Raw genomic sequence first — 13,103 nt, forward strand, 5'->3', positions numbered from 1 at the left:
TGGTTACATATTATTGGTTCGGGTTATTATATGTATTATTTTGCGAAACTCTTGAAGAAAATTGTGTTTATTAGCATGAGGTATCGTACCCAGACCCGAAACGGGAATGTCGCCGACATTCGACAGCATTGCCAAGCTTCAACCTCACAACTTACTTACTACTAGTACTACTAGTACTACAGAGTACTATATGATGCTAGGGCTTATAATGGCAAAATAGTTAAGGGCAAGTCTAGCACGGACAGAGATTTCATCACCGACGACAAAATCATACGGTGTCTCTTGCCTGCTCGGTCGGAATCGGTCCTCATGTCGCACTTTATAGTGTCCATATTTGGAATTCCAACTGAGAGGTCTCCTTCGGATTGGCTATTACAAAATAGTCAGAGCGAATCGTCTCATTCAGTCGAGCTGGATACGAACGAAAATTCTGTTTGTGAGGTCTGTTTTTTAGCAACGACTGGAGCTGGCCGTGTGCTCTCTGATTGGCGCACTGGCGAGCTACCAGCGTGGGTTCAATTTATCAGATCATCAGATAAGGAGCGGTTTTGTCCCCATGGCCCACCCTGTATGGACCCCAATCATTTAGCCCAACCAGCCAGAATTGTTCCCAGTTCCCAATCCTTCCGTTTATACGCTCTTAACGCAAGCTAGGGCCGCGAGGGAATGCGGTACTTCGAAACCTGCCAATTACAGCCCCGCTTGGCAGACCCTATGGCAAGAATCCTGCTTCACGATACTGTTGCCCACTGTGAGTGGCGTATACTCAGCAATGCTAAGGACCAGACCGAGTGCTAAGGTAGGGGTATTGCTGCTTAGCGCTCTAATCGCACTATTTTAGACGGAAATTCCCGACAGTACGGCGGAATGCTATTTGGGGTTGGGGCAGCGCTTCTCTCGGGGGAATTTGTTATTTAGCAGTCGATCATTCCCCCTTTGATGGATGAATTCTTTGCGCAGAGTTTTGTTCCATTCTTTTTGCCCCGCTTGACGGCTTCTTTTCTGTCAACTCTCAGGGAGAAGTCTATCATGAGGTTCAGACTCCCGATTAAGCCGGATGAGATACCGGTGGACGAGAAGCAACAACCTAATGATGATGAAGCTAACGTTACGCCACAGTCTGCGTCTAAGGAAGCGGCCACCTCCCGTGCTGATCAAGTAGATGATGACAAGAGTGATGTGGTCAACCCGGAGTTCCAGCATGGTGTACAGAGCGCACAGGCCATGACTCAGGTCTGGTCCAAACAGCATTTGATTTTGGCCTACGTGATGTAAGTGTCATAGCTGCATTGTGTGATACGTCCACACTCGAAGCTGATGATGGCATTGTCATTAGGATCTGGATTATCTACTTTGTTAAGAACTTCGCGTTCGGCATCATCGGCACGTTGACTCCATATGTTACCAGCTCCTTCAAAGAACACTCGTTAACTGGGACTACCACCATTCTTTCTACGCTTATTGGCGGGCTGTTCAAACTTCCTTATGCTAAACTGATTGATATTTGGGGCCGTCCCCAGGGTTTCGCCTTGATGATCGCCTGCATGACCGTTGGACTCATTATGATGGCTGGGTGTAATAATGTTCAGACATATTGTGCGGCTCAAGTGTTCTACTCGGTGGGGTCTGCTGGTGTGGATTTCACCCTGACCATCTTCATCGCCGATACGTCGGCGCTGAAGAACCGGGCGTTCTGGCTCGGCTTTGTCGGTTCTCCGTACATCGCTACAGTTTGGGCATACGGTCCGGCGACGGAAGACATCTTGAGTTCCATGGGATGGCGATGGGGCTTCGGCATCTGGGCTATCGTGACGCCCGTGATGTTGACGCCTCTATTCTTCCTGTTTTACTATAACCAGCGCAAAGCGCAGAAGGCCGGTCTGGTTCCCGAGCGTCACAGCCAGCGCACGGTAATGCAATCGATCGCTTACTACGGCAAGGAGTTCGACGTTATCGGTCTGCTCCTCCTTACTACTGGACTTGCCCTGTTCCTGTTGGCTTTCAATCTGTACTCAAAGCAGCCCGACGAGTGGAAATCTCCGCTAATCATCTGCTTCATTGTCATCGGCGGCCTCCTACTCATCGCCTTTCCCGTCTACGAGAGATACATCGCTCCAGTCACGTTCATCCCCTGGTCGCTGTTGCTCAACCGAACCGTCTTCTTCACCTACACCATGGCCGCCAGCATTTACCTGGCCTGGTATCTCTGGGACACCTACTTCTACTCGATGCTAGTTGTTGTCTTCAACCAAAGCGTCACCCAAGCGACCTATATCACCAATATATACAGCGTAGGCTCCTGCTTCTGGGCCGTACTCATGGGCATCCTGATCCGCTATAACGGTCGCCTCAAATGGCAAGCGCTTTACTTCGGGGTCCCCATTACCATTCTCGGTGTCGGTTTAATGATCAAATTCCGCGAACCGGGTGTCAACATCGGGTACATCGTCATGTGCCAGATCTTCATTGCGTTCGGCGGCGGCACCCTAGTGATCTGCGAGCAGATGACGGTCATGGCCGTGTCATCGCAGCAACACATTCCCGCCGTGTTGGCGATGGAAAGCATGTTCATTAATATTGGCAGTGCGGTGGGCACCACCATCGCCACTGCGCTGTGGACGGGTATCTTTCCCCAGAAGCTTGCCGAGTATCTCCCCGCGGACGCGCAGTCTAACCTGGCGAATATTTATGGTGACATGACGGTTCAGGCGTCGTATCCAGTTGGTAGTGCGGCGCGTGATGCGATTAACCGGTCGTATTCGGAGACGCAGCGGTTGATGTTGATTGCGGCGACGTGCTTGTATACGGTGACGCTGGCATCGGTGATGATGTGGAAGGATGTAAATGTGAAGAAGATCCAGCAGGTGAAGGGGCGGATTCTGTAGGTTGGATATGTGGTAATGGTGATAGGAGGGTGTCCATTGTAGACTTGGAATTGCTGATACCCCGCATCAAAGTATTAATGTTTCAAATAGAGAGACTGAGGCCTAGACCGACGTTGATCAATCGAATTATCCTGTAAAGAACTAGATCTTCTCCATTCCGCATTCCTATGCGTAGAAATCAAGTTTACCAAAAACAGCAACCTGGGTCAGGCCACATTCCGCTATAAATAACCCTAGCTGCATCGACCCCTCACTGAGTGGCTCTGTATCTGCCAAGGCACGGGAACAATGATCCAGATCAACCGACATTGAATTAAATGCTGGCCGTGCAAAAAGTACAGTCGAAGAATCAAGGACGGGATTGCAATCGTGGCAAACAAATCAAACGGTTGCATTCTTTTGCCCGACGTTGCGATTCGAGTCGGCGATTGGTTGCTTTCGAGGCCGCAGGTCGATGACGACAGAATCGAGGTCAGCATGACGAACGTCTCTCGTAAGTGTTTTTTCTTTCTTTCTTTTTCTTATATTTAGTCTTGTTTTATAACCCTTTTCCTCCATCTTTCATTCCTACTGACACTAACCTCTTTGACCCGTCGAGATCTTGATTTCAGTTCCAACATTGCGGGTGCTGTCACTTTAACTAAGCTTATCGGATACTGAACCTTGAATATACTTTCAAGATGATCGATCCACCCGCCGAGATGATCGACTTCTTCGATACCCTCAAGACGAAGCCGCTGCCCGTGCCCACCACGACCCCGACATCGGTTGCCCCCGTGCCCACCGTCGTCCCTGGCCATGATCTCATTTTCCAGGAGTTGTCCAAGACCAGCCAACGGACACTATGGTATGCACACACACACACACACACACACACACACACACCCTCGTTTCTACTTGTCTAGAAACTAATCTTACAATCATAGGGTGGTCGTCGTGCTAATGGCTATATCCGCCATCGTCTTCTACATCCTCGCCTCCCGAGCACCTTTGGTAAGCCCGACCAAGGACACACTATCAAGATGCAACTAAGAAGAATAGACCAAGCGAGTCATCCACAACCTGATTGCCATCTCCACAACAATCTCCTTCATCACCTATCTCGCACTCGCAACCGGCGAAGGTATAACATACAAGCACGACATCCTGACGATCCACAACAAGCACGTCCCCAACACTCATCGTGATATCTACCGTCAGGTCCTCTGGCTGCGGTACCTCAACTGGTTCCTGACAAACCCCCTGGCCCTCATCAATCTTGCCCTCTTGTCCGGCCTCCCGGGTGCCCATCTCCTTGTCGCCATCGTCGCCGATTGGATCATGCTCGGCACCGGCATCTTGGGCACCTATGCCGGCCATACCCCCCGCAGATGGGTCTGGTTCACCATCAGCGCCATCGGCTACCTCACGACTGTGTACCATATTGGTGTGAACGGGGGCCGCTCGGCGGTGAACAAGGACGCCCAGACAAAGCGATTCTTCGGTACTGTTTCGGGTGTGTCGCTTTTGATTAAGGCTTTGTTCCCTGTGTATGTTTTCTCTCTTCTTTCCTACTTCTTAGGAAATATATGAAGGGTGCTGATAATCTGTATAGAGCCATCGCGGCCGGCGCTCTAGCCCTCAAAATCGGCATCGACGCCGAGACCATCATTTTCGCTATCCATGATATCTTCCTGCAGGGTATAATCGGCTACTGGCTTATTTTCGCACATGATGCGGCACCTGGAATGTAAGTCTTTCGAGGACTAATATTCTAGTATCCATCAAAGCTAACCAAAACAGTACCCTTCTGGTTGACGGTTTCTGGTCCCATGGACACGGCAACGAGGGTGCGATTCGCATCACGGAAGAGGAGGGCGCCTAAAGCAATCATGAAATTACGCCTTCTGATACAAGGAGAATCGGATTGGAGTCTGGACTGGCGGAGATTGGGATTCGTGAATAGTGAGAATGGTTGGAGGAGGCAGTGAGATGACGTCATACTTATGTTGCATGTTCTGAGATTGAACGAATGATGGAAAAGTGGATTAGTTGATGACGCTCGTTACCATGCTGTTACTTCGGGTTGTTGTACAGGATCTGGGTTTCGCTCTTTTACTACTAAATTGGCGTTGTTGATCTTCGCGTGAAAGTGATAGGATAGGCCATAATAATACTAATAAATGAACGGATATCCTGATATTCAATGAACCTAGAAACTTTCCAGATCGGAAGATCTAAGTTGGCTTTGAAAGTCCAGACTAGATTAAGTACAGATGAGAACAGTTTAACTGTCACTCTAGTTCCGTATCGCCATACTCTCCATACCCCCGATCCACAACCCTACCTCTCCACCCACTTTTTACTATCCACACCACACCATACGACACAGCAACTCACAGAATAAAACCAAGAGATCCTCAAACAAACCTAATCCTCCGAACCTCCCCCCTCTTAATAACCCTCCCAACAACCCCCTTCCCAACCTCCCCTCCACTCTCCCCCGGCCAAACAACAGTAACGCCCCCCATATCATCCCCCAACCAAAACCCAGCATCCACGCACCCATCCCCAAACCGCACACACTTCAACCGCGCACAGTCAAACCACTGCAGAAACGGATCCCCATCGACCACGAACCCGCTCAACACCAGCGTACGGATCGAGAGCCGGGTGCGCGTTCTTCCCATCCCCATGCCTACTACTTTGGCTTTCTCGATGACTATCTTGTCGAGATATTCGCCCACTCCGAGGGCTGGGTGGAGGGTTCCTGTTCCTGTTCCACTTGGGCTTTCTGTTAGGATTGGGTCTTTAGACTGGGGTACTGGGGTGTGTAGCTCATTTCAATGTCTGTAGTGTAGTCTTGGGGTAAGGGCAGAAAAGGAAGGGATATACAGAAGAGACAAAAACATACTAGTAAACCGGCTCCCTAAACCTCTCCTTCGTAAGTGTCCATCCACCACGAATACAGGGCCATTTCGTCACATAGTTTCGGCGTAGACTTGGTGCGAGAGCCATGCCGAGTTCCAGTTCTTCCAGGTGCGGGTTCAGCCATGCTGCTTGCCAGATGTATTTCTGGTAGGAACTCATCATGCCGGTTAGTTTTAGTGTGCGCAGGTGTCGGAAGTGGAGGAGGGGGGTTAGGGATGATAGGGGGAAGGTTTCGGTTTCTTGTTCTTTTTCGTCAGTGTCATTGTTGGGGTTTTCTTTGGGTTTTTGCTCTGTGGCTTCTGTTTTGGATGGGGTTGCTTTTGTGATATTATGCGTTTGGACAGAGTCTATAGCTGAGAAATCGATGGGCCAGAATAAGTCCAGTCCTAGACTCTTCCTATCCCTCGCGAGGAGATCCCAGGTGTCGCCGCCGCGGAACTCGAGGATGGGGTTTGTGGGCGTGGCTTGGTCGTTTGGGAGGAGGTCGGGTCGTTTTCTGGTATTGCTCAGCTCACGGAGGATGGTTAGTGGGAGACGAAGCAGAGACCGGGACCGCGAGCTCGAGCGTGGTCTTGCTTCGGTTGGTTCTTGCTCTGGGGTAGTTTGGTCTGAGGTGTCGGAGCGGATGGATGAGCGTGCGCGTCGTCGACTTAGATGAGTGCTGTGGAAGGGGTTGAGCAGGAGGGCGTCGCTCATGCTGAAGCGGCGACGGCGGTGCGCTTCGCTGTCGTTTGGGTCGGGCATGGGGTTGTCTGGAGTTGTTTGTGGTTGTGGTTGTGTCTGTGGTTGGGTGTTTGGTTGCTCTTGGCCGAGGGTGAAGGGGAAGCGTTTGTGGATGTGTTTCTTTCTTTCTGTAAGATGTTAGTATATGGTTTTTTCTGGTGTTGGAGGGGGGGCATGAGAGTACCAGCTTCGATGGAGTCGTGGATGGGTTTGTTGTAGGCTTCTGCGTCGCGCCAGAAGGCGTGACCTAGGAGCGTTGCGTGCCAGTGGGAGGGGTGGGTGTCCATTCTTTTGTGTTGGGTTGTTTGTGGATATATGGGGAGTAAGACGACTGTATAGGGAAAAGGAGGCAGAAGGTTTGTAGGTAGAAGTGTTGGGGAGAGGAGGGTATCTTGCTGGTGTAAGAATCAGGTTTGAGAAGACTTACTGCGGAGGACTGGCATTCTGATCGAAGAGAGTGAGGGACATGCTGGCCAGTTCAAACACAGAGACGAGAGCCATGATGTTCTGTCTCGATGTTGCTGCTCCTCTTCAAAGTGTATTCCCATTGCCCAGGGATTCAACCACATCTTGTCGGACTCGTCACTTGTGCTCTAGTATCAGCACCTAGAAGCTATATCTGGATTCCCTCCTCATCTTCTCAGAACCATGACTACGTAGGAGGTTTTGGTGTCCTTTTAAAGATGATCAACATCAAGCTCATTGTCAAGATTCAGACTTCCACTAAGCAGCTGCGTGATTGAGTTTGTCCATTACAAAGGACCTCAATAAAGGTCCTGGCTTCATTGTTTGCTTATTGAAAGAGGAGACGATTGTCCTAGATCCGGACAGAAGGTGCTAGGACCTTTGTGCTTTGATATAGCTATAGTAATCGAACCTGCGTTTTGTGCTTCACGAAGTGTCTGATGCTCATCGGTAGTTTATGATCGACAAATGAAGAACTAAATGTCCAAGTATTGTTACACTAATCATTATGGAAAATATAGAAGAGGATCAATAGATGAATCGAAGTTGTATTCCTATGATAGGCTAGCTAACCCTGGAGATATTTTTTTTCGTTTTATTTATCTTTTGCTTTCCTCCAAGGGTCAAGGCAAATATTATTAAAGTTGTAAGAGAAAAGAGTTGGAGGGATTGAGTTGAAACAATCCAGCAAAGACACGATCTAATATATCGGGCAGTGCAAGCAAAATTCTATAATAGTGTATCACACGAAGATAAGAAATATAGAGCGAAGTACGGTTGAGAGTGTCCTCTTTGAAACAGGGTATCAACCAGGAATTGATAAGCAAGGCAAAAGCAAGAGCCTGCAAGGTATATACTTAGTAGAAAAGAAATATGTGCTGTATATTGTAATGTTGTAGCTCACTTCTTCTTAGAGAAGCGCTCCTTCAAGCCGCTGAGGTTCCACTTCTTAACACGGAACGTGTAGTAGAGCATAGTCGCCAGGAAGATATTAAACACGATGTACACCCACATGAGGCCGAAGTTGCGCCAGCGCTCACTCCAGTAAATGTTGACGCTCGACAGGAAATCATCTGCCACAGCGACTGAGCAGTAGTTGCAGTCCGAAGTGGCGTTCGGGTTCGACAACTGTCCACCAGCCATGCTCATGAATGAAGACATGTATTCACCGCAGGTCTGGCCCGATGGAGGATCGAAGATGGACATTTCTGATGGTGAGCACTGGACTACGCGATCGTGGAGCTGGGTGGCGGCCATGGCTGAGACCCAGTAGGTGAAGGGGGAAACACGGTACATGAAGATCCAGAATCCCGGTAGCGCGGTTGGGGTTTGCATGACACCGCAGAATGTGAGGGACATGGCGAATAGGAGAACCACAATGGCACTAGCTGTTTCGGTGTCGGGCATGGCGGCAATGGCCATGTGGGCGAAGGTGCTGGCATAGATGAAAAATTGAATACATAACAGGAGGACGAGACCCTGTCTTTCGGAGTCCTGGACTCCGACAACTGCGTAATAGTAACAGGCGTATGTTAAGATGCCCATCATGATTTGGTACGGGATCTCAACGATGATGTTGGCGATCAAAAAGGCTTTCCATGAGTATGTTTTGCTGGGTCTTTCGCGGACTTCATACAAAGAGCGTTGGGTCACAAATAATGGCATGACCTATAAGGGTTAGTTTCAGTTTATACAAACGGTAGTCCTTGACACTTGACATACCTGTTGAACCAGAGAAGAGAAAATACTGCACAGCATGAACAACGAGTAGACGATGGTCTGCATCCCCTGGAGGGAAGACTTCGCTTGGAAGAACGAAAAGCCAATGAAGAGGCCAGAAAGGATTCCCAGCACCCATTTCGACGCGATGTATTCCGGCATACGCCAATACTGCTGGAACACACGATAGGTAACCTGATATAACTGGAACCAGAATGGCATGGCAAATTCCGACTTGCTCCAAGATTCGTTGTCTTTGTCACTGGCCTGTGTCTTTGACTGCTGTTCTCTGTGGATCCGATCGATCTCGGTCTGTACGCCTTGACACTCGCTGCTTCGCTTCCAGACGTCAAACCAGTTCTCACCCTCGGAATTCGTGCCAGCGTTCACAATCTCCAGCATCCACTCAGCCGGGTTTTCGTCATCAGCGCACTTGCGTGCCCCATTTGATTCGAAGTAGTTAAGGAGGGTATTGGAGTTCTGTCCAATTGGACCAAAGTAGACTGTCTTTCCACCACGTGCAAGAAACAGAAGCTGATCGAATTGCTGGAAAAGAATTGCACTAGGCTGATGAATGGTACAGAGAACCGCTTGTCCGCTGTCGGCAAGCCTCCGGAGGAACGCGCAAATAGCCCAGGAACTCTGGGAATCAAGACCGCTAAAATCAGGTCAGTAACATACACAATACTTGCAGAAGATGGAGTGATTTACCTAGTGGGTTCGTCCAAAAAGAGCAAGAGCTTAGGCTTTGCAGCCAATTCCACACCGATGGTCAGCAATTTGCGCTGCTCAACGTTCAAACCTTGGCCCGGCACACCGACAACAGCTTCGGCAAAGTCTTCCATTTTCAACATGCGGATCACGTCCTCCACATAGTCATACTTTTCCTGGATAGAGACATTAGGGGGTTGACGAAGGAGAGCGCTGAATCTGAGCGACTCGCGGACAGTAGCAGTTTCGAGATGTAGATCCTGTTGCTGAACATAGCCAGTGCTTCTCTGGAAGCTTTGGTCGAGGCCTCGGCCATTCACGAACATGTCACCTGTAATAACACCCATGGAAGTCCGGTGCGCCAGTACATCAAGCAAAGTGGTTTTACCTGCACCACTGACACCCATGAGAGCAGTCAACGTGCCTGGCTTGACCCATCCAGAAACATGATCCAATAGTCGCCGTGGTTCACCCTTGATCTCGATATCATAGCAAACGTCTCTCCATGTAAAGATATCCTTCTGTGGCGGTATGATAGACATATCCCCTTCACCCGACTCCGTGGTAGGCTTCATCGCACTGAGCTCCACTGCGCTCTCAGCATCAGGTTTCTTTGAGTCGGTGCGCAAATATGCCGGCTCATGTCCACGACGGAAGACCAAAACTTCGGCAGTGCTACTGGTAGACGAATTCAACTCAGTGGCAATGAAGTAAATCATCATGAACCCAACAAGGAAGGCAATCAAGATGCCGAAGTTCCGCCACACGTGCCCGTAGCTATACTGGTAGTTCACCTGTATATAGTCATCACCGCTAATAGCACGCTGCCCAGCTTTAGCGCCCGCAGACGAGCAGACAAACGAGTTACCACTGAGGTTAGGGTAGGCCGGGATAAACTGTGAGCATATAAAATCACGTCCGTGGAATTCGTTAGCAATTAGCATCTCGAATGCATAATAAATGGGGTCTGATTCGAAGTTAGTGAGATACACAGAATGTTTGGGATTCCATTCACTTACTGAGGTAATGAATCCATTCGAACCAAGGGTGCATGGAAGGAACAGGCAGCACAAATCCCGTGTAGACAATCAGAGCCAAGATCAATATACCTGCCAGCCCCATTGCTTGCGAGACTGTTTGGGTAATAGCCGCCATCGTACGGAAGACTGCACTCATCACGAACATCACAATGAATGTGACCAATAGATAGAGGAAAAATTGACCCGCTGATCTGTGAAGACCCGCCAGGAAGTAGAGGATAAGGTTAAACACGACTGCTATGACAAACTTGACCGGTATATCACTGACCACGCCAGCAATGGCCTCGGTGGCTGGGTGATAGAAGGCATATGAGTTGTGTTTTTCCACAATTGGACGCTGCGAGTAAAGACTGTTGATTTCGTTCATTGCAATAAGAGCGTTGAGTAAGACCGCGAAGAACAAGGTGGCGCCTTTGGCCGTGAAGCCTGCAGTTGCATCCGGGGTACCATAAAACACAGATCCAATAATCAGAGCCATGATAATTTGACTAATAACAGTTGACACAGTAGAAGAGATATCGTTCCACACTCGTTGGTATGCTCGCTTCGTATTGAGCTTGATTTGCATGGGCACACTAAGCAAGTATGGTGACTGCGGGCGGGTATGTTTGGCCTGGATCTCGCGCTTCTTCTGCTGAAAAGTTGCGAGGGCGTCACCCTCCTCTTCCAATGGGTGTTCCTGCTCGTAATGGGAAATCTCGGACATGAGCTTCTGGTATTCTGGGGATTTGCGCCAATATGCTTCAAAGTCTTCAGCAGTGCGTGGAACTTGGTTTTCCATACCCGGACGTGCTTTACGTTCACTGGGATTGGTCACCGAAGTCAGGAAGTCTCCCGTGGTCTGTCGCTGAGGACATTCCCATCCTTGTCGTTCGAAGTAAGACTTCGCATCTTTCGCAGGACCATAGTAAATCTGACGTCCTTCATAAAGGACAACCACTTTGTTGAAAATGTCGTAGATGCTCTGACTAGCCTGGTAGATCGCCACTGCGTGTGCAGATCCGCTGAGGTCGGCAAATAGACGTAGTGCCTCCACAAACTTCAATGCCGTTGCGGAATCCAAGCCTCGGGTGGAGTTATCCCATGCAGCTAAGGGGGAGTGAGCCAAAGCCATCTCCGCGATACTAACACGCTTCCGTTCACCACCCGATACTCCGCGGACGAAATCATTTCCGACCTTGGTATTGTAGGTGTGGCTCAGACCAAAAACAGCCATGACTACCTGGGTGATATGCTTGGCAAACTCTTCGCGGGACATGTCACGGATTCGTTGAGCTGGGGTTCTCGCCAGGGCGGCAAATTCGAGAGTCTGGCCGACGGTTAAATGAGGGAAATGTTTGTCCACCTGCAATTTTCACTCGGGTCAGCCTTTAATCAAACATTCAATGCACAAGAATTCTTACCTCCTGGTTGTACACCACTTCACCCTTGAACTCCTTGATCATTCGTTGCTGAGGAACGCCTGTCACATACTGGTCAGCGACATACACTAATATCCGCAAACATAGGGGAAACTGTACCATCATAATGGATAACGCTCTCTTTGCTCATAGACAGACCGTGGAGCTCGCCACATAGAGACTTGAGGAAAGTACTACATCCAGATCCTGGACGACCTAGGACGAGAAGCAATTCGCCGCTCTTCAGCAAGCCATTGAATTCATTCAGGATCCGCTTCGGAGGCGAATGCCTGTTTTTCATCATCTCACCGATGCGAAAAGGTGCAGATAGCATGGATGATACTGTGTCCTGGAGCTGCAGCGCTGCTCCGGTTCCAGATACCGTGAAATTCTTGAAGACGATACCTGTCCGGTGGGCTTCTCGGCCTTGTCTTTCGGACTCCCGAAGAACCATCTTCAGCCACTTGTTCAGGTCGAATGAGGGCCCTTGAGGATCAACGGCCGGGTCATTCTCGGAAATTGTAGCCAAAGTAGATGTTCTCGTGGGGACATTGGGGGGATAGACACTCGACCGACGACGTGAGCTTTGGGAGGCGATGCGATTGAGGGTTTCGATTCCGTCCTCGTCGATTAGCCCCATGGGAGACCGATGTTCCGAGGCATTTTCTGATGCTATTGTCGAATCACTGCTTTCACATTCCTGTTCTTGTCGGTCCTTGACGACCAAGGGGTCCTCGCTCTTCTTGTGCGAAGCCATGGCGTAGGAATCCTTGCCGGGCACGCAGAAGACTTTGAAGGCTTCGAGGTAAACCTTGAAAAATGTTGTACGCGCTCTTTAGTTGCAATGGGTCGCTATTATTCTTATTAGGTGTAATATCGACGTTAATATAAGTAATTCTGCACTTTCTCCGCCGAGTCGAAGGATGAAGACACACAGACCCTAAAGTGGCAACGACGTTTGCCCTACTCTTTATATTCATTATTTACGGTTTCATAGTTTTGAGGCCCCCCACAATAGGGTAGTGCTCGGGAGCAAAAACCTCCATACCCGAGTAGGAAATCAAGAGAAAGGAGGAGATCTAGATCCGAATGTTCGGTGCCTAACGTGGCTCTCCCTTATCATACCCTCCCGGTCCGGTACGACCAAGACACTATAATGATCCTCGCCAATAGTGTTATCGGAAATCTGTTAGTCAGCGGGGATAAGTATCTAACTGAACCAAGATTAGTACCAGGGACACTCATTATGA

The 13,103-nt window shown here is 49.4% G+C and overlaps 4 protein-coding genes across 4 annotated transcripts; 2 read left to right on the forward strand and 2 right to left on the reverse strand.

The window, feature by feature from the left end:
- Positions 1–1,029: 1,029 nt before the first annotated feature.
- AO090010000222 (uncharacterized protein) lies at positions 1,030–2,885 on the forward strand (the record flags this gene model as incomplete). Its single annotated transcript, XM_001827200.1, has 2 exons — positions 1,030–1,271; positions 1,337–2,885. The coding sequence occupies 2 exons, from the start codon at positions 1,030–1,032 to the stop codon at positions 2,883–2,885; spliced, it is 1,791 nt and encodes a 596-aa protein (XP_001827252.1).
- A 680-nt stretch (positions 2,886–3,565) lies between these two features.
- On the forward strand, positions 3,566–4,749 carry AO090010000221 (opsin family protein; the record flags this gene model as incomplete). The annotated part of the gene is made up of 5 exons (XM_001827199.3): positions 3,566–3,732; positions 3,812–3,878; positions 3,927–4,414; positions 4,480–4,614; positions 4,668–4,749. 5 exons carry the CDS (start codon positions 3,566–3,568, stop codon positions 4,747–4,749), a joined length of 939 nt encoding a protein of 312 aa, XP_001827251.1.
- A 1,028-nt stretch (positions 4,750–5,777) lies between these two features.
- On the reverse strand, positions 5,778–6,539 carry AO090010000220 (uncharacterized protein; the record flags this gene model as incomplete). The annotated part of the gene is made up of 1 exon (XM_001827198.3): positions 5,778–6,539. One exon carries the CDS (start codon positions 6,537–6,539, stop codon positions 5,778–5,780), a length of 762 nt encoding a protein of 253 aa, XP_001827250.3.
- A 1,344-nt stretch (positions 6,540–7,883) lies between these two features.
- Positions 7,884–12,610, reverse strand: AO090010000219 (uncharacterized protein; the record flags this gene model as incomplete). Its single annotated transcript, XM_001827197.3, has 6 exons — positions 7,884–8,651; positions 8,706–9,360; positions 9,414–10,380; positions 10,433–11,798; positions 11,857–11,915; positions 11,974–12,610. 6 exons carry the CDS (start codon positions 12,608–12,610, stop codon positions 7,884–7,886), a joined length of 4,452 nt encoding a protein of 1,483 aa, XP_001827249.1.
- Between the last annotated feature and the right edge of the window lie 493 nt (positions 12,611–13,103).

The sequence above is a fragment of the Aspergillus oryzae genome, chromosome 8, assembly GCF_000184455.2.
Source record: "Aspergillus oryzae RIB40 DNA, chromosome 8".
Classification (NCBI taxonomy): Eukaryota; Fungi; Ascomycota; class Eurotiomycetes; order Eurotiales; family Aspergillaceae; genus Aspergillus; species Aspergillus oryzae.